The sequence below is a fragment of the Mytilus californianus genome, unplaced genomic scaffold (genome assembly GCF_021869535.1).
Source record: "Mytilus californianus isolate M0D057914Y unplaced genomic scaffold, xbMytCali1.0.p SCAF_1, whole genome shotgun sequence".
In the NCBI taxonomy this organism is placed as follows: domain Eukaryota; kingdom Metazoa; phylum Mollusca; class Bivalvia; order Mytilida; family Mytilidae; genus Mytilus; species Mytilus californianus.
In genome coordinates this window covers 34,103,373-34,123,721 of record NW_026262581.1, presented here as the reverse complement: position 1 = coordinate 34,123,721, position 20,349 = coordinate 34,103,373, and the positions used below count along the sequence as shown (strand labels likewise).

Genomic DNA, 20,349 nt, shown 5'->3' with positions numbered 1-20,349 from the left:
AACTATAATCATGGACAAAGGAAGATAACTCCAATTTTAATAAAAATTACTTGATATTTAGAAGAAAATAAAAATTTAGCAATTTTTCCATTTCTAAAGGGGCATAACTCTAGAAGGGTTAAAGTGACGCCACAAAAATTCAAACTTGATCTATGTTTTGTGGTAATAAGCATTGTGTATAAGTTTCATAACATTTGGTTGAGGCAAACTAAAATTAGAGAACAGAAACGAAAATACTGCAATTTTTCAATTTGTTAAGGGCATAACTCTAGAACTGTAAAAGTGACGCCACCAAAATTCAAACTTGATCTGTGTTTTGTGGTAATTAGCATTGTGTATAAGTTTCATAACATTTGGTTGAGGCAAACTAAAGTTAGAGAACGGAAACCAATTTTGGGACGTACGTACAGACGGACAAGGGTAAAACTTAATGCCCCCTTCGCTACGGCGGGGGCATAAAAATTCAGTTGAATTTCCAAAACATAAAGCCTATCTGTTATCTTATGATATAACTTAGATGTTATGCTTAGAATGGAAGAATTTCATTATAAATATTCGAAAGCTTTGATGTCAAATGTGAAATCAAGTCTTTTGAAGTCAAAGTTGTAAAATACAATTGAAGTGGTGATTTCAAACAAACAAAAACAACATCAATTCTATGGAAATATGAGAAAACAAATGAAAAATTACTGAATAGGTTTCCTATCATTGTGCTTGGTGTTTTATAGATTGCATCGGTAACAGCTATACATCAGTTATGAAAAAACAACAGCTCTGTTAGCGAAAAACAAAATTGGTCAGTCAAACAAGGTAACTTACCAAATTGAGTCATTCTATTTTTTAATTTTTCATAATTGAAAAGCAAATAAATTTAGGAGGACTGTTTCTCTAATAAAGTACAGCTTCTTGAGACTTATTCCTAACCTCATTTAAAAAAAGTTCTTTTTCCAGTTTGTGCATTAAATAAAAAATAGAAAGAAAATGCACAATCAAAGGAACTACAATGAACAGTCGCCTTCATTTCAAAAATAGCTTTTTCTTCAAGTTTGTGCAGAAAATAAAGCATAGAAAGAAAGAAATGTACAAGTGAAAAGAAAATAGAACCAACAGTCTAAAAGCACAGAAAATCTAAAAGCTACTAAAATTTCTTAGGAAAACATCCGAATTTAAATATAACAATGTAACTGTTCATTTCTTTAGGATGAAATGCAAAAAAATGATAAATGTTTTAGTAAAACACAAGTACTTTTGATTATATATAAAAACAGATAAATATAATAATTAGAATTACAAAACATGAACAATTAATATATATATATATATCATACACAATTAGTAGTGCAGTAGGCCATAGCAAAGTGTCTTATCCACCATTCTAAAAATAGAAACAAAACTACTACTTTTCCAGGAAAAAAAATATCTACTTCTATAAATAGCAATTATAGTGTAAGCCTGCCAAAAAGGTCAAAAGGTTATTACAGGCTATAAACACATGCTATGTACTAAGTATCATATGATCCCCATGTGACCAGGGAACGAAAATAGGTAAGCAATCACGAGCACAACACATTAAGATAAATATATATGCCCGTAAATAAATAAACTCACAAGATGGAGGTTGTTGAGCTGTAAAGTCAGCATCAAAGAAAAAGAAAATTATAAATGAAGATATTTATAGCGAGACAAGAATTCATTCAAACCCTTTAACAGTACAAGTACAGGCAGACAAAGTTCATAAATTATCAAAGTTTAATTATTGTTTTTATCTTTTAAATTAATCTAAAGGAGTCAGACCAAAAAGGCCTAAATCTGACACTTTAATCTAAACAATTTTGTAAAACATCTAAAAATTCAAAATTTAATTACATTCTAAAATTTGTAATTTAAAAATTCATATCTTTTATTTGCAGTAAATGTTTGCTTTAGACAGTGCTGAAAGCTTCAAAAGCATAAGAACATTCCAGTTTTAGCCAGTTTTACTGTTTTAATGTATTTTAAAGTTCTATTCTTTGTTATTTGAAAAGCAACAGACAAGAACAAAATAAATTTGTCCCACAAAGATGCATTTTGAAAAATTACAAATTTTACTAAAATTTTTGTTATTCATACTTGTGGTTTCTTATATCTTATGCAAAAACTTGTTGGTAGTTAAGTCTAAATCAGCCATAGTTATATCTTTTATTACTTAAGCACACCATAGTGAATTCATAAAATACCACCACTTTACAAATGTGCCAAAATTATAATTTTTTTTATCATTGTTTTGTCATAAAATATAAGGGATTTTTACTAAACCAAAATATGAAGGAATTTTATGGTTGATATTGACGATATGTAAACCTATTCCTTTTAGCATGAAATGAAAAGCAATTAAAATATTTATAGCAGGGCTTCCAAAATTATTTTTAGCCAGCCGGACATTTTATATATTATCCCGATTTTAATCCCTTAAGACTAAATAAATAAAAGGCAATTATGGTAATCAGTTGCCGAGTTGGCCATTCGAATGATTGACATTAAAAAAAAAAACAATATTAAACTTTCTTTGATTCAAATTCGAAGTTCTGACATAAACTGTTAAATTGGCAGTGCATCATTCGAAGTGTGCAACATCAGCGTACTTATATCTGCTTAGACTCTTTATTTGTGCAAAATAACGTTGTCAAAAACTTTACTTTCGTTTTAAATCTAAACCGGATGTTATCTTGACAATGGTAAAACATGGACCAGAGACGGATACGTAAATTCCGTGTACGTTTACAAAGCATGAATGAGTGTAAGTAGCTCTTTCTACGTTATTTCTTCAAGAAAATGATCGAAATAAACGTGAGATAAGGTATCAATGACAATTTAAGCGTTTTTTGAAGGAATTAGGATGCATTATTAAATTTCACACCTGCGCACATGTGTACTAGTTCAAACAGAGACATGTCTCTGGTTCAAACAACGTGGTTATGACGATTTTTCATTTTCACCTTTTTAATTTTTCCATCAAATCATATTTGTAAACGTATTTCTGATAATTTAAATCTTTTTGACTAAATTTATTAGATGCAAACCGCTGAAATGTAAGAAAATAACTTTGAATAGACCGATCAATGTCCGGTTCAAAATAGTTTACCTGTGACCTGAACAGGTAAATTTCAGCTGTTCGACAACTAATTAGCCTTGATTAAAATGAGAAGGTATTAAAGTAGGGGTTGTTTTGATAGTACTTAATGATCATGTCACTTTTATGACCGGAAATGTGTGGCTGTTAAAGGCAAAAGGTTGGGTCAAAAAGATCGTGAATTATGTTAAAATGACCGTCTCTTTAAGAAAGCCTTGAAAACTAAAAAGTAGATGTCCGTTTCATGCTTTGCCCAGCCGGACTTTTACCGGACATTATACAAATGTCCGGAATATATGACCGTTTTGGAAGCCTTGATTTATAGCAATGCTTTTTTTTCTTTAGGTGCAAACCTTAAACTGTTTTTGTATTCAAAGAAAAATTAAAGATTGATGATTTATGTGAAAATAAAAATTGTTCCTATAGAAATTTTAACTTCCATTATTTTTTAATATGCTTTTCAGAAGTCTCACAAAGAAAATGAATGGTCAATACAAACAAACATTTATTTGAAAAAATTGACAATGCCGAATAACTAATATACTTTAAAATGGTTTTAAAACCTGCTTATTTATCAGTGTCAACATAATACTTTTTTTAAATCTACGACTTATTGAATAAAGCTCATTCTTTATATTAAAACAAATCTTCTAAAAAACTAGCAAAATTTATCTTTTTTATATATATCTATCGAAATTCACTGTCTAACCCTGATTATTTTAAGAAAGCAGTTGTTAACCTATTCAATGTTTCTTATTTGAAGAAAATAGGTAGCAACAAATTGTAAAAACCTAGGAAATCTTATTTCAATGTGCATTAACCAGTGGATTTGCACTATATTAACTATAGACTACAAAAATAAAATATTTGCTTTCACATTTTAAGAGAATTTTATTCCATAATTTCATATCCATAAATAATAAAAATTCCATTTTTTAATGAAATATTTTATGATATAACTGAGATTTGTATTATGGTCTTGGCAGAAGATTAATTATATTTCTTTCTCTATTGTTATTTTTTTATATATTTTTTACGATTAAAATGATGTTAAGCCTACTGCTACATTTTATTTTCAATTAAGTTTGAGTATAAATACATGTATTAGAAAGGACGCCTTTCCCTTTTGCTGTCCTTTAACACAGGTATTATTTGTACAGCCACCATTATAGTTAACACAGCAATCATGATTCTACATGTTTTATAATGTGATCAACACTTACATCTTTTCTTTGTGTCCAAGACTTCAGATGTGACCCCAGGGCCTTGCCCCCCTGTACCAGGTAGTCGGGAGGTATTCTTCCCTCTTCTGTATAGTCTGAAAGTACATGTAAAGCTTTCAATCAAACACTTAATTATGTGTTTTAGGCATTGCCTCTACTTTTTATTTCCACTGATACACATAATATGGCTTCAACTAACAATAGCTCTATTGGAGCTATTGTGTTTAGAGACTTTAATGTCATTATTTTCTCTCTATTACTCATTTACTCGTAAATCTTTCCTTTCATGTACTTTAAAATGAGATTTTAAGTTGTAACCTAAGAACAAGGGTAAACAAGAATGTGTCCATAGTGTACAGATGCCTCACACGCACTATCATTTTCTATGTTCAGTGGACTGTGAAATTGGGGTCAAAACTCTAATTTGGCATTAAAATTAGAAAGATCATATCAAAGGGGAACATGTGTACTAAGTTTCAAGTTGATTGGACTTCAACTTCATCAAAAACTACCTTGACCAAAAACTTTAACCTGCAGCGGGCACTATCATTTTCTATGTTCAGTGGACCATGGAATTGGGGTCAAAACTCTAATTTGGCATTAAAATTAGAAAAATCATATCATAGGGAACATGAGTATTAAGTTTCAAGTTTATTGGACTTCAACTTCATCAAAAACTACCTTGACCAAAAACTTTACCCTGAAGTGGGACAGACGGACGGATGAACGAATGAACGAACAGACGGACGGACGAATAGACGCAGACTGAAAAACATAATGCCCCTAGGTGGTGCATAAAAAAAAAAAAACAAACTCCAATGTCAGAAACTTGTAAATATTGTGTTAGAAACTCTCATTGTTTCAATAATTACATTATTCTTAATATGGTTAAATTCTTACCTTTTATTAAATCATAGATGTGTTTTGCTGCATACCAGTTTGTTGTTTCAAAACTAGGGAATAAATACTTTTGTGGTGTTCCTACTCTTTTCTCTATATCATACACCCTGAAATAAAATATACAATCATGTATTACACTTATTAATAAAATAAATGTGGATAGTGTCCACATGTGGACACAGATGATGCCCCCGCTTGCATATCATATAGTTATAAAGGGACATAACTGAAGAACGGTAAAAGTGACGCTACCCAAATTTGAACTTGATCTGAGTTTTGTGGTAATAAGCATTGTGTGTAAGTCTCATAACATTTGGTTGAGGCTAACTTAAGTAGAGAACAGAAACTAAAAATTCAGCAATTTTTCTATTTGTAAACACGCATAACTCTAGAACGGTTGTGTATAAGTTTTATAACATTTGGTTGAGACAAACTAAAGTTAGAGAATGGAAACGAAAAATTCAGCAATTTTTATGTTTATAAAGGGACACAACTCAAGAATGGTAAAAGTGTCGCCACCAAATTTCGTGCTTAATCTGTATTATGTAGTAATAAGCATTGTGTATAAGTTTCATAACATTTGGTTGAGGCAAACTAAAGTTAGAAAACGGAAACAAAAAATTTGTACCTGATCTTAGTTTTGTGGTAATGAATATTGTGTATAGGTTTCATAATGTTTGGTTGGGGCAAATTTAAGTTACAGAATGGAAACTAAAAATTTTGCAATCTTTCAATTTATAAAGGGGCATAACTCAATAATGATAAAAGTGACACTTCCCAAATTCAACTTGATCTGTGTTTTATCAGTGGAAGTCAAAATTAAACATTGCATTGTATAAAGCATTGATTGTAGTTGATTGAACTATAATCATGGACAAAGGAAGATAACTCCAATTTTAAAATAACTTGATATCTAGAAGAAAATAAAAATTTTGCAATTTTTCCATTTATAAAGGGGCATAACTCTAGAAAGGTTTAAGTGACGCCACCAAAATTCAAACTTGATCTGTGTTTTGTGGTAATCAGCATTGTGTATAAGTTTCATAACATTTGGTTGAGGCAAACTAAAGTTAGTGAATGGAAACGAAAAATTAAGCATTTTTTCCATTTGTTAAGGGGCATAACTCTAGAAAGGTAAAAGTGACGCCACCAAAATTCAAACTTGATCTGTGTTTTGTGGTAATAAGCATTGTGTATAAGTTTCATAACATTTGGTTGAGGCAAACTAAAGTTAGAGAACGGAAACCAATTTTGGGACGTACGTACAGACGGACAAGGGTAAAACTTAATGCCCCCTCCGCTACGGCGGGGGCATAAAAAATTATTATTCATATTTTTATAAACTTAGCATTTAGTAGCAATTCAGTTTAGCTTCCCATTTATTTGTTTATAACTCCCAAAATTGTTTTTGGATATTTTTAAACATTAGATCACCTCAACGATACATATGCTTTATATCAAGGCTTCCAAAACGGTCATATATGCCGGACATTTGTATAATGTCCGGTAAAAGTCCGGCTGGGCAAAGCATGAAACGGACATATACTTTTTAGTTTTCAAGGCTTAAGAGACGGTCATTTTAACATAATTCACGATCTTTTTGACCCAACCTTTTGCCTTTAACAGCCACACATTTCCGGTCATAAAAGTGACATGATCATTAAGTACTATCAAAACAACCCCTACTTTAATACCTTCTCATTTTAATCAAGGCTAATTAGTTGTCAAACAGCTGAAATTTACCTGTTCAGGTGACAGGTAAACTATTTTGAACCGGACATTGATCGGTCTATTCAAAGTTATTTTCTTATATTTCAGCGGTTTGCATCTAATTAATTTAGTCAAATATTTAAATTATCAGAAATACGTTTACAAATATGATTTGATGAAAAAATTAAAAAGGTGAAAATGAAAAATCGTCATAACCACGTTGTTTGAAATGTCTCTGGTTGAACTAGTACACATGTGCGCAGGTGTGAAATTTAATTATGCATCCTAATTTCTTCAAAAAATGCTTAAATTGTCATTGATACCTTTATCTCACGTTTATTTCGAATATTTTCTTGAAGAAATAACGTAGAAAGAGCTACTTCCACTCATTCACGCTTTGCAAACGTACACGGAATTTACGTATCTGTCTCTGGTCCATGTTTTACCATTGTCAAAATTACATCCGGTATAAAAACGAAAGTAAAGTTTTTGACAACGTTATTTTGCACAAATAAAGAGTCTAAGGCAGATATAAGTACTCTGATGTTGCACACTTCGAATGATGCACTGCCAATTTAACAGTTTACGTCAGAACTTCGAATTTGAATCAAAGAAAGTTTAATATCTTTTTTTTAATGTCAATCATTGGGATGGCCAACTCTGCAACTGATTACCATAATTGCCTTTTGTTTATTTAGTCTTAAGGGATTAAAATCGGGATAATATATAAAATGTCCGGCTGGCTAAAAATAATTTTGGAAGCCCTGCTTTATATCAACTTGAATGTGGATAAAAATTTCATTTTTCCATAGTACGTAGTGGTAGAAAGCATACTTTTCAGCTTGTTCTCTCTACTCACCCAATATAGAAGTCAAGCTTTCTATTTTTTTCATATGACTTGCTAGTATAATCCATTGAAAAATCAAACTAGCATTTTTATTGAATATTCTTACAAAATAAGATTAATACTAGCGTAGTGTGTATAACTGCCTACTGTGAATATTAGAAAAAGCTTAATCTATATAAGCTAAAGTGTATATCTAAGTTCCAAACATCAGCCACATACATGTAGCATGACTGTCTTCCGTGTGGGCAATCTACACTGACAAAGATGTGTAAATTACACATGAGAATATTACGATAAATTTTTAGGGTGCATTTTTTGTTAATGTAATTAATTGAAATTTCTAGTTTAACCAAAATCATTAATGAGTTAAGCATTTTTCTTGCAACATATCACTTATGCTCTAAAAAAAATTCAAAAGATGGAAGTAAAACTGCTAATACCAAACTCAAGGTTGAGTCACCTCCAAATGAACAATACTAACTTCAAAATCTGACAAGTTTTTAATAACCTTTGATGAAATTGAAATAACCACTTGCAAAAAAATTTGTTTATGTGTACGGTATCAGTTGGATCACTTACTGTAACTGTAATGGTATGTTGTAATCATGAAGAAAATTTCCACCAAAAACTAATGAATCTATAGGAGTAAAGACAGCATGAATCCATCCTGTAGGAATGAAAAAGGTCTGTCCCTGTTTAACTACACATTTATAACATACATCAACCTGATCACCAAAGAATGTCTCACTCTGGTTCGACGATGATACCCAACTCTCATACAAGGAAACATTAGATGATGTTGGTCTGATCATGTAAAATACTTTTTCACCCTACAAATAGAAATCATGCTACATTTAAATGCAGTACATGTGTTCAGTGTCTTCTATGAAACATTGTGCTGCAATATGTTATCATAAGAAAAATATCCTCTAAAAATTTAGTTGAATTATCTCCCCTGGCTGTTCTTTTACATTTTCTTTGATATTGTCAAATTGTCTACTACAATATTACAAATTATCTTTAAACACTTAAAATTAAGATTACCATTACTACCTCACTCCCCATTCCCTCCAGCTTCTTCTTCTGACAGAATAATGAGGATCCCTTATCTAACAACAAAGTGGCAATATTTTGCCACATAAAGTACAGGTTGATAATGTACTAGTTAACATATTCTGAATTTATTTAAACATTTGTTTATTAACGGTGGATAAAATTTGACTATTAATCTCAAGCATCATACATAGATCTAGAATTACCTTTGTATATTCAATTAAAAATAAATACCTCAAGAAAACTGATGAAAAATTATTAGAATTCTTTTTTCAACTATCTTTAAACATTAATAAAAACCATTTGACACATTGTTGAATATATACACATCATTTATATAGTCAAAAGTGTTTCTTATTTGTATAAGTCATTTTGACAGTTACAATTAAAAAGAAACACCTGTGTTGGATTTTAATATTTGCTAACATCTATCAATAATTTTATGAAAGCAATCTGTAATGGGATTTGCTGTTTGACAGATACTGTAAAGTTTTCCTGTTGCCCCTTATAGACTCTTGCTGTATATTAATCAGTCTTATATCTAGTTTAATATGCAAGTGTTTTGGTTTTTTATACAGCAGTAAATGCAAGTTCATTTGAGTTTTTTCTGGGTAAATATCTCAGTCCTATACCTAGTACGACATTCAAGTTTTTTTAGTGTATTTTTTCCAATCAGAAGTAAATGTCATTCCATTATTTTTTTCCTGTCAGACTTTTTATATTGCAAATCTATAAAATACATCTTATTGTTTGTCAAGTTATAAATTTTTTTAAATCTACTTAAACAAACAAACATGCAATTCTTCTACGTACCCATAACACGTGATACCAAACTGATGTCCCACCAAAATCTATATGGAAGTCTGTAAAACTATCTTTCACGCCCATAAGACAGTATTTCTGTACTTCTGGTCGTGTGTATGCACAATCCTCTGGTAACTGGTCAGGCCATAAGTTTGACACCCAGCTCAACTGCCTTACAATCACAGGAGGCGTTACTAACTCTGAAAGTCTAAAAGCAATTTTATATGAAATTTATTTTGATTTCTGCCTCTGACAGGGTTTAGTAATTATAATTAAGAAATTTTTATAGGAATTATTTCTGAAGTAAAAAAATTAAATGTCAAAACAAAAAGGAAACTTCTGATCTTCAAGGTCTACTATTTCTGATTATTCTTTAAGGGAACCACTAGGACAAAAAAAAAACTGGTACTGAATATGCATGGAAGATATGTACTGAAGGTCAAGCAACCTTCAATCCATCAAAAAGAAATCTGTGGGGTTGATAATGTCAATTGCATGCCAATATTCATGTATTCCCTTATTAAATATGTAACTTGATACTTCCTTGCATTGTTTTAACATCTGTATGAAAATTTTTCTCAGATGTTGGAACTGTTATTCCTATACTTTATATTAAAAAGACAAACTTTAAAGCAAACACATATATTTTTTGACCAACACACTTTTCGTCTATCATTTTTTTTCACAACTATATCTTACTTTGTTTTTGAGAATTCTAAACTAATAACATTAAATATCTTTGCTCTGTTTGGACTGTTGTAATATTCTGTCCATTCTCTCATTAACATTTTACAGTCCTCCTGTTTAGAGACATCAATCACATCAATTTCTCTCATGGAACCTGAAATGTAAGAATTTATAAAATTCTAATTTGTAAATAGAAACACAAGAATTTAAGAAATTTTATTTCACAAACAAGAAATTCACATTTAGAATGAAAATCACATCAATATATACTCAGGGCTGTTCCATTAATTCTTACATATTACCCAGGGAAGGCACTTTAAAAATGGGGTAACCACCAGAGAGGCCAATTAAGATTTCACTTACATTTCCACTATGCAAAAACATAGATAACACCCACCCATTGTTGAGATTTGAAAGTGCCTTCCCTGGGTCCCATGTATGTTTTTATGGAACAGCCCTCATACAAAAACTTTATTACAGAAAAGGAATATGCAAAAAAAAATGTCAGAAACATTACTCTTGTTTATTTATAAGCGAAAAACTTCATTTTCTTAAAAGGGTTTTCTGAGGTAACACCCTCAAGTAATAGTTAAAAGGAATGTTTCATAACCAGGTTTTTTCTTGAAGATTCTTTGTTCAAATATCCTCAGAAGCTTGAACAATCCTATGAAGTTTGTCTTGTTGAAGATTTAATCATTATAAAACACAATGTGAAGAGTTTTTGATATAAGCAGGAACCAACGATTCAGTAGAGAACTTATTCCCAATTTGTTTTGAAGTATTTAAACACTGTTTTTACCAATAGTTTATGGAGGTAGAATTATGTTAAGGGACATAACTCTTTATAAATTATTGATCACAGGTCTTCAGCTTTAAAGTACATATCTAATATTATCAGCATCATTAACTTACCAACATTATTTTCAACATCTTGTATCGTGAATGTACGTGGTGGAACTGTTAAACTCATGCCATCTTTTTTTTCTACCAATATTGGAGTATCAAGACCATTTTTATTAAAGAATTCTGGTATCAGCTCACTGCCATGCAGTCGTAATAAAGGAATTTCATCTCCACTGTAAAAGTTAATACACAAGACTTGAAACATCATTTTCAGATAAAATAACATGATCATTGTTGTAAAGAAGGGAGATAATCAGAGTATATGTTCAACAATCAAGAATTTGATGGATTAATCCAGTGCAAGGTATAGAAAAAATAAAAACAGAATTTAACAAGTTTATTATATCTATGATGTCAATGAACAGGTTTCTCATTTTGTTGATATGTAATTGTTCTACATTTACAGTGGAATTCCCTTAAGCAAAGTTGACATAGACAATTTTAGTTGTTCTGGTTTAGCCCTTTTAGTCTGCATCCCCTCAAACTATTATATATATGGCTTTCAAACCTTTTGCTCTCGAGAGTACCTGTTCATAGACAAACATAAGTGCACAATCATGTGGAATTTAAATTTTTTGCCCTAAAATGAAAACTTCACTTGTAGGTTTTAGTCAAAATATATTTGAGCAAGAGCTTTATTCAAAAAATGTTTTAAACATATAACCATCTTTGTAAAATACTTTTTGGTTAAGCTCTTGCTTATATCTAAATATAAATGATAAGATCTCAGAATGAGGTTTTTTGGCAGTTTTTAATGTTTTGTACTAATAAATGTAAGAAGTTTGAAACCCTTTTACCAATATGCAAGACAAAATTCGAAAATGTAGATACTGAAGTCCCAAGTACATTTTTTTGGTAGATTAATAATACTTGAAACATTATTGTTTAGGGGCCACCTGAAGCCCGCCTCAGGGTACAGGATTTTCTTGCTGCATTGAAGACCAATTGGTGGCCTTTGGCTGTTTTCTGCTCTTCCTTCCGGTTGTTGTCCCTGACACATTTCCCATTTCTTTTATCAATTCTTTTTTTTTATTTTGAAATTTAAGGGACCAGAAAGTGACCGTATTATACATGTATCTTCTCATTTATCTGTTGAATCTGAACTGTTTCTTTTCTATCATACATGTATACAGAAATAAATGGTTAACACTATAATTGTAAACAACAACGAAATATTTACCTTGGAAATGTTCTGTTTTTCAATTCTTTAATAAATACAACAGTTCCTGTTTGAACAGCCTGAAAAGACAAAAAATCAATTCAAAATAAAATTTTCGTAAGAATCTTTGAAAAAAGGAAATGTAATGGTGTTGCCTTTTGTCATTATTGTTTACTTTCAATTCCACATTTTTACAACAGTAAAAGTAGGCTTCTAATTTTGTAATGTTGTCCCTCTTGCAAAAGTCTCTGTCACATTTTTAGATTGTGTTGTTCTATGGATCATAAAAAAATTTTAAAGCCAGAGTGAATGGTGCTGAATTGGAATATTGTTAAATAATAATAAAACATTGAGGGTCTTCTGAACTTGGGTTTAAGAAATATTAAAAAACAAAAAGTCAAAGTTTGCAATTTTAACTCAAAGATATAAAGGGAAATAACTCTTACTAAACCAAACATTGAAATTGGAGAAATAATTTACCACATTGTGTTGAGGGTTGAATTCCTCAAAGCTGATTTCTACCTGTGTGATCAGACTTGACTAAGGTCGTTGCTTAAGCTAAAAGCATAGCAATACAAACTGAAACACTAAGCCAAAATTTTGTGAGTCTGAAAATTTTCTATTTATGAAATCCACTGTTCACAAGCATTTAGCCAGTAAATCTCTTGTTTGCTCAGTAAAACAGTATTTGGACAACAATTTTTCTGTTACTTACAAGTTCAGTCTACATATCAATTATAATATCCTTAAAATGCATCTTCCTGTGTTTCAAGGAGTAAAACCATCAATTTGGAAATCAATATGTACATTTATTGATGTGAATTTTGTTGGATTTTCTCACTTCGTTGGAAGACCAATTGGTGGCCTTGGGCTGTTTTCTGCACTTTGGTTGGGTTGATGTCTCTGACACATTCCTTGTTTTCATTCTCAATTCTTTTTGTATGTAATAAGACCTTTTGAATTGTTATACATTTGTCATTTTTATTCCTTTTGAAGGTTGCAATCATGCAATGCGGTATGGGTTTTGCTCATCGTTGAAGGCAGTACATCAACCTATAGTTGCTAACTTCTATGTCATTTGGTCTCTGGTGGTGTGTTGTCTCATTGGCAGTAATACCACATCTTTTTATTTCTTTATTGAAAGATCTTTATAGATTTAAATATTCAAATACGAATGTGTATTGATGTGATTTGAAATTTTGTTAATTTCTAATTACCTTATTCTCAACGTCATCTTCAGAATAATCATGTCTGTGGAAATTTTTCCTCTTTTTCACTGAAAAACAATATCAATATACATGCAGTTCATTACAAAGAGTCCCATACGGCTGTCAAACACAATAGTTTTTGTGCAGTGATGAATAATTTAATTTGCTTTTGTACCTTTTTTAATTCAAAAAGGAAACCTTTTTGATCTATTCAAAATCTATGCTGACCTTTGATTTAGAATATTGTATCACTAATAGAGGAATGCCAAGAGGCTAGATATTAACTAATACCCTAGTTGTTAAAAGCTGAAATGATGTATTGTGTATACTTACAGAGTAGAGGACCATGTGTAAGTTGACAGTTTGGACAGTGGTATATTTCTATATCTGATGCCTGGTGTTCTTGTACACCTACACAGCTACAAATAAATGAAATACTTTACAAACAGATTCAATCTCAATACTCCTATGATTATCATATGTATCCCCTCCATATTTTCAAAATGACCAGAACTTTCTGTGAAACAGGACAAATACCCCTATTCCACTTCCTGTTAGCACCAAATATCTATTTTTATGAATGGATTTTATTTTGTATACAAAATAGAAATGTTTATATATAAACATTGTATTAATGAACATTACTATTCTAATCTATGGGCATAGTTCTGGGAATTGTAAACCGACCAGGACCCTCTTCTTATACATCAGGCCATAATCTTGCCGGCGAAATGACGATTTAAGTCGCCAAAGAATTTTGAAAATCGCTAAATCTCGCCGGCCGATTGACTTCATAGCGAAGTCAAATCGCTATCAAAATCGGTAAAAGGGAGACAACTTGTGATTGACAAGTCTCACAGGTAAAAAAATGGCGGCTGACATGGAAAATCGAGATTTTCGAAAACGACCCAGGACTAATACTGTAAACGATCAAATTAAATAAATACAACGGCGACTTTGAACATCCTCGGATATAACTTTCAAAACTGTTCAAACGGAAAACTGACCGTCTGTTTTAAGTTATCGTTTTACGATGATTTTCATCTGAGGATGTTGCGTAATCACTCAGCTGATTTGTTTTATTTTATTACCTACACGAGTCGATCAATTTTACTTTTCGGTAGGTAAAGGGTGAGAATAAACAGTAGATTTATTATATTCATTGAATAAAAATTGAAATATAAAAGGTAGAAAGACAGCTGATGGATAATGTGATTGCAAACGTACGACACTCGACCAGATTGTGATCAGCAGTGGATTTTTTCTCATGACCACTTCGTTGATTTGGATGATATTTTAAAAAAATGATAGAAATTAGCTCTTTATCGGATAATTAATTTGCGATTGAAAGATATTTTCATTTATAGACTTACAATCTTTAATAATAATCTCAATTTACAACTAACATAAATGTCCTGGACATTCAATAATGTTTTACAAAATAATGACAAGTGGTGATATAAATTAAATTCCCAGTCATGTGAAATTCATCAGGTAAACTAGGAGTCATATTTTTCTGGAGTTTTAAAAATAAATTGAGGCAGATGCACATGAATTTAATGCATCGTAATCTTGATAATATTACTAGGCTACTCCCCCATGTCCCAATCAACAAACTTTATTTAGAACACATTATGGTATCAATAAAAAAATAACAACTATATATTGTCTAAACCTTTTTATTAAGAACTTTCTATATATACATTGTGTAAAATAACATATGAAAAAACTGCAAGTATATCTTTTATTGAATATAAAACAATTTCCTTAGTGATACATATAAGCATGAAAACACGATGCAACCGAAACGGTAATGGAATCTCACTTCTCCAAGAAGTTGACCACTTCTCCCTTCTCTCTCATTGAAGGAGAAGTCACTTCTCCCTCTTCAAAATCCTAGATTAGGCCCTGTACATTGTACCAATCTTCTATAGACCTGACAAATACCTGAAAGCCATTAAACAAATTTTAAAGAATAAATACATGTATATCTATTTATTGTTATCTTGGCAATGTAAGAGACCAAAACAGTACTTAAGATATTTCAAACTTTTAGGGGGAAATTTAAAATACCATCTTGTTTCTTAAAATTATAGCATCACATCAATAACACAATATATAAGAAAATCAATTCAGATAGCATCACATTCAAGAATAATAGCATCACATCAGTATATTGCTAAAAGGCCCTGGGGAGAACACTGCAGGTTGAATTGTATATGAACAAATTTTAAAGACTTTCATTTAAAAATGCTTTGAGATGTAGCAAAATTATTTTTCAATTCCTTCATCAGTTCATTCAGACTACAACATGTACAAGACAAGAAAATGTGTAACATCTTCCATTTGTCATGCAAAAGGCTCCTAACAAAAAAATATAAATGCTGGGAAATTTAATTCATCAAAATCATTATAGTGATCCTTCAAATCTCTGTGAAGTCTTCCTGTTGTCTCTTCAATTCTACTTGTTTGGTTGCCAGGAAGAAGTTAATTAACAAATCCCATAAATTTTTAAATGTAGTGACTCCTGGAATTTTAAATCAAACATTAATGAAAGGATTAGAACGTCAACAAGTGCTAAGGTTGTGTTTGCAAGATTACTTCTTTAATCAATGAAATTTAGAAAAAGATATCCAGTTGGAGGGACAGTCATGCATTTTTATTCAAAGAATAGATTGCAATAAAATTAACCTGACTTTTCAACTTGAATAAATTGGGTCAGATTTCTCAGGTGAATAGTCCCCTGAAATTGACGTAGTTGATATGTATAAGCAATGACATGCAACTGTTTTGCAACAAATGTGTCATAATTTAGGAAAATTTTAATCATGGTTTAATGTATAGCCTTTTAACTTGGTGGTATATGGAAATCAAGTGCATTCAGATCAAGAATATTAAAAAAATCATGAGGAGACAGTGGGATAAACTTTTCCTTGAATTTTCTTTAGAACAAGGTTGGTAATCCTAGGATGACAATTTTGCTCATTTCCCCTGGACATGGACAATAGATACATGTAGGTTCAATTATTACAGCAAGAGTTACTTCTCTTTTGTTGCCATGTTGGAGGTCTAAGTGCAGACAGCCTTTTAATCAGCCAAATTCAACTTTTTATACTGACCCCTAGACTTTAGAAAAAAAACTTATCGACAATTTCAATTTCTTTTAATCTATAACCTTTATTGATTCATCACTACAATCTGGTAAGGATCTTCGTCAGATTTGTTGTTTAGCATGTTTCAAATTGGTTAGTCAAATAGGAAAATCAACCATTTACCCCTCCAAAATGGTGGCCAAGGGAAATAACTCAAACTCAAATTACTTCATTTCGAAACACATATAACAGCAACACAATCATGACAATGGGCAATCTAAACAGTCTAAATGAGTGAGGCAAAAAAAAAAAAATAATAATGTGTGTGTTAAGGGTTTCCTTCCAAAAAAATATAAGGTCGGTAAGTCGGAAATATATTATAATTTAGTTTTGGGTCGAAATCTGGAAAAGTCAATGAATCTGATTCCAGTATTAACATACATGTATGCTTAACCGAAACTGCACCATTTAAAGTTATCAATAGACTGTTTCATAATCTAAAGGACTATGGGCATGATGGGTAATTTTATTGTTTGTACCCCAGAATGAAAATAACGTAATGCCATTGGTTGAATTTCAATTGTTTAGAATGTTTTTAACCAATCACAATGCTTTGGTGTACACTTTAAAAAAAATATTACCAAGAATGCATAGACGTATTTACACATGTATGCAAATTTGTCCACCATTACTTAATATCACACAAGTTCCTGTAAAATTTGACATCACAATTTTAAAAATTTCACCTTATAATTAAACATGTTAAAAAGTGATTGTTGCTTGATGTCAGAAGGTTATTTGGAGCAGATCTAAGGTCATTTGGAGACAGAATTCAGCTACATGTAAATACCAAAATTGTAAATAAGTTTATTAAATAACAAAAATGCGAATGAACAGAGTTTCGACTTTTAAAAATGTTTTTTAGTCATTACAGTCCAGCAATTTGATGAAATAATCTAGGAGTTACAACTAATATCTCGAAAAAACATTTTGGAAGAAATCATCATAAAAACGTTTGTGTATATTGAGATATAGTAAACAGACTGTTACTCCACCTACCCATTGAATTAAGGTGTCTTTCTTAATTAAAATGTCTGATCAAACAGCCAAACAAAGTTTGCAAGCAAGGCATTTAAACTCTTTGACTTTCATGCTATATTATTTCAACTGTAACATGGTAAAGCCAAACAAACCCATGCTCTGTTAAAAATTTCTAACAAGTTGCATAGCCATACACGAATAGACTGATTTTTCAAAAAAAAAAAACACATTTTTTTGTCATAATCCCATCGTCAGTGTGATAATGCATGCATTCATAAAAGCAACCAAACTTTGAAACAATAGAAAATAGTGTAACTTTACAATTTTTCTGTCATCTGTCAGCAACACTGAACCACTGACAGGTATAAACAACAACTAAAACAATGAGTTATGAACTGTATGGGAGTGGCAAAATATATAAATCTTAAAGCTGATTAACCTTCCATGGAACCAGTCTCTGCAAATATCACATTCTATCATAAATTCAGACTCGTCATAAGGTTTTCGACATAAACAATAGACCGTCTCTGTTTCGGCCATATTGTTTAGAGAACGGGAAATCATTCTGCGCATGCGCAATAATTGTGATTGGATCAGGATATTTAACGGGCACCTGCTGAAAAATATTGTCGGAAAAGCGACTGAAGAATTCCGGTTTACGTTGTATACAGTAACGACAGTAAGGGGGTCTCATTGGGGGATTCTGATCCCGGATCCCGCTTACTGTTTTGTCAGATTCCCGTATCCCGCTTATACTATGTACGTAAGCAATTCTCATTTTTTTGTAATTTCCCGTGTCCCGCTAGACTTCATTTTCCGTGTTCACGGCACAATAATTGACTTCCACGTGTCACGCTTACAAAAATCGGTGATCCCGGGTCACGCTGAGACCCCAATGAGACCCGACTGTAACATATCCCAATAAAACAATTTTTTTAAACGAGTCTATTAATAACATTTTATAAACTTCGTGCGTCGATGCTATTTTGGATTTTTCTTTCATTAGAAACGCTTTTACCTCTGCTGGAGGACTATCAGTCCCCGGCGGTATCATCAGCCCAGTAGTCAGTACTTCGGTACAGGCATGATTTATATAACAAACCTTTTTAAAATTGTCCGTTAATGAATTTTGAAATGATTAGAAACTAAGGTTTCAACTCCCTCAGGCAAAGTTGACCTGAGATGGATTTGGCTATTTTCTTTAGGTCCTTTTACGTATTATAGCTCTTCAACTGTTTCGGTTCTTATACATCCTTGGCTTTCAAATATTTGGCTTTGAGCGTTCCTGATATGGGTAAATCCAGAGAGGCGCTTCGGACGCATGAAATTTATAACGCGTTGTTTTCATTTTTTATAGAACTATACAACACAAGCTCGAAAGAGCTTTTGGTCGAATATAAAAACATATACATAACATAAAGCAATCATGAATAACAACATGCATTACATACACAAAATTTGGCATTCCTATGTGCAATACTTAATTTGTTTAACCAAGGACGTATAACTAATACTAACGTATCGCACGCGATATTTTATGGATGTTAACAAGGCGGTATAGGGAATTTCCTATCTTTCTAATATATGTCCTTGGTTTAACATGTTTAAGCAAATTTGAAGTATGATAACAGTGTATCTTCTATAAAATTTGGAATAAGCATTAAATTTTTTTAGAATATAGTTAAAAATCGTGATAAAATTTGATAATTGAAAACTGAAGACTACTATATGTGTAATAGAAGTCTCAGTTGAAAACAACGAAATTCATTAATTAGCGCTATAAAATAAGAGTATGATGAGCCACTTTTAACATAATGAAAAATCTAAAATTGAAGATCTGTGTGATAACTAAAAACTAAATAGAGTGATCATAAGCATCTAACTTTAAAAAAAAAAGCGTCTACAGCAAGCAAAAAAAAAAAATCTTTAGCGAATCCACAACACATATTAGTCAAGAATTTTGAAAACATTGGTGTGCTGAACATAGACCCAAACGGGGACCCATGTGGCAATCGCCCGCCCTCTGAGTCTCCGCTTAAATAACTATGCACAGGGAAACCAGATTTGACAGTGTGACAGGAAGCAAAACACAAACAGATTTTAAACATATCTGCAGGCTGAGCAAGGCAGTTCGAACCATTCCAGGACTGAAGCAAACTCTTATATTTGAGAAAAACTATTTTCATTCCTGAAATGGTTTGGCAAGTTTTTCCAGAGTGAAGCGGCTGCATATCTGAATGATCTCTTCTCGAATTTACTAGTTCTTATCTGTGATATGTCCATGATACTTTAACTAAAATTATATTTTGAGTCTTTTATATCATAGATGTATATATGGGTTTATACATCTATGTTTATATTGACTAAGACCACGTCACTTAAACACACTAGAGCCGAACCGTTATAAGGATTAAGTTTTGTATGTCCTGTATATCTTTTAATTGTCAGTTTTCTATTGTCTAGATTGTCAATCGGCATCTCAATGACCAACTGGTTCATGTCATTATCAGATAAGTGTGAAAGCCATTACAACGCACATATAACCTTTGAAGTCAGGGTTGAGCTTCATCTATGGGTATTACATCTATGGTAACAGTCTTTGCATATGATTTT

General features: G+C 31.5%; 1 protein-coding gene across 1 annotated transcript in view; it reads right to left on the bottom strand.

Moving 5' to 3' along the window:
- LOC127719488 (histone lysine demethylase PHF8-like) overlaps positions 1-18,285 on the bottom strand; it is a 36,281-nt gene extending 17,996 nt beyond the window's left edge. Inside the window, exons 1-10 of the mRNA XM_052225639.1 lie at positions 18,176-18,285; positions 13,937-14,022; positions 13,613-13,671; positions 12,417-12,475; positions 11,246-11,409; positions 10,346-10,487; positions 9,656-9,854; positions 8,369-8,619; positions 5,233-5,339; positions 4,333-4,427 (exon numbers count right to left, since the gene is read on the bottom strand). Coding sequence (XP_052081599.1) covers positions 4,333-4,427; positions 5,233-5,339; positions 8,369-8,619; positions 9,656-9,854; positions 10,346-10,487; positions 11,246-11,409; positions 12,417-12,475; positions 13,613-13,671; positions 13,937-14,022; positions 18,176-18,276 — 1,263 coding nt within the window. The 5' untranslated portion in view covers positions 18,277-18,285. The remainder of the gene's footprint in view (positions 1-4,332; positions 4,428-5,232; positions 5,340-8,368; positions 8,620-9,655; positions 9,855-10,345; positions 10,488-11,245; positions 11,410-12,416; positions 12,476-13,612; positions 13,672-13,936; positions 14,023-18,175) is intronic.
- Between the last annotated feature and the right edge of the window lie 2,064 nt (positions 18,286-20,349).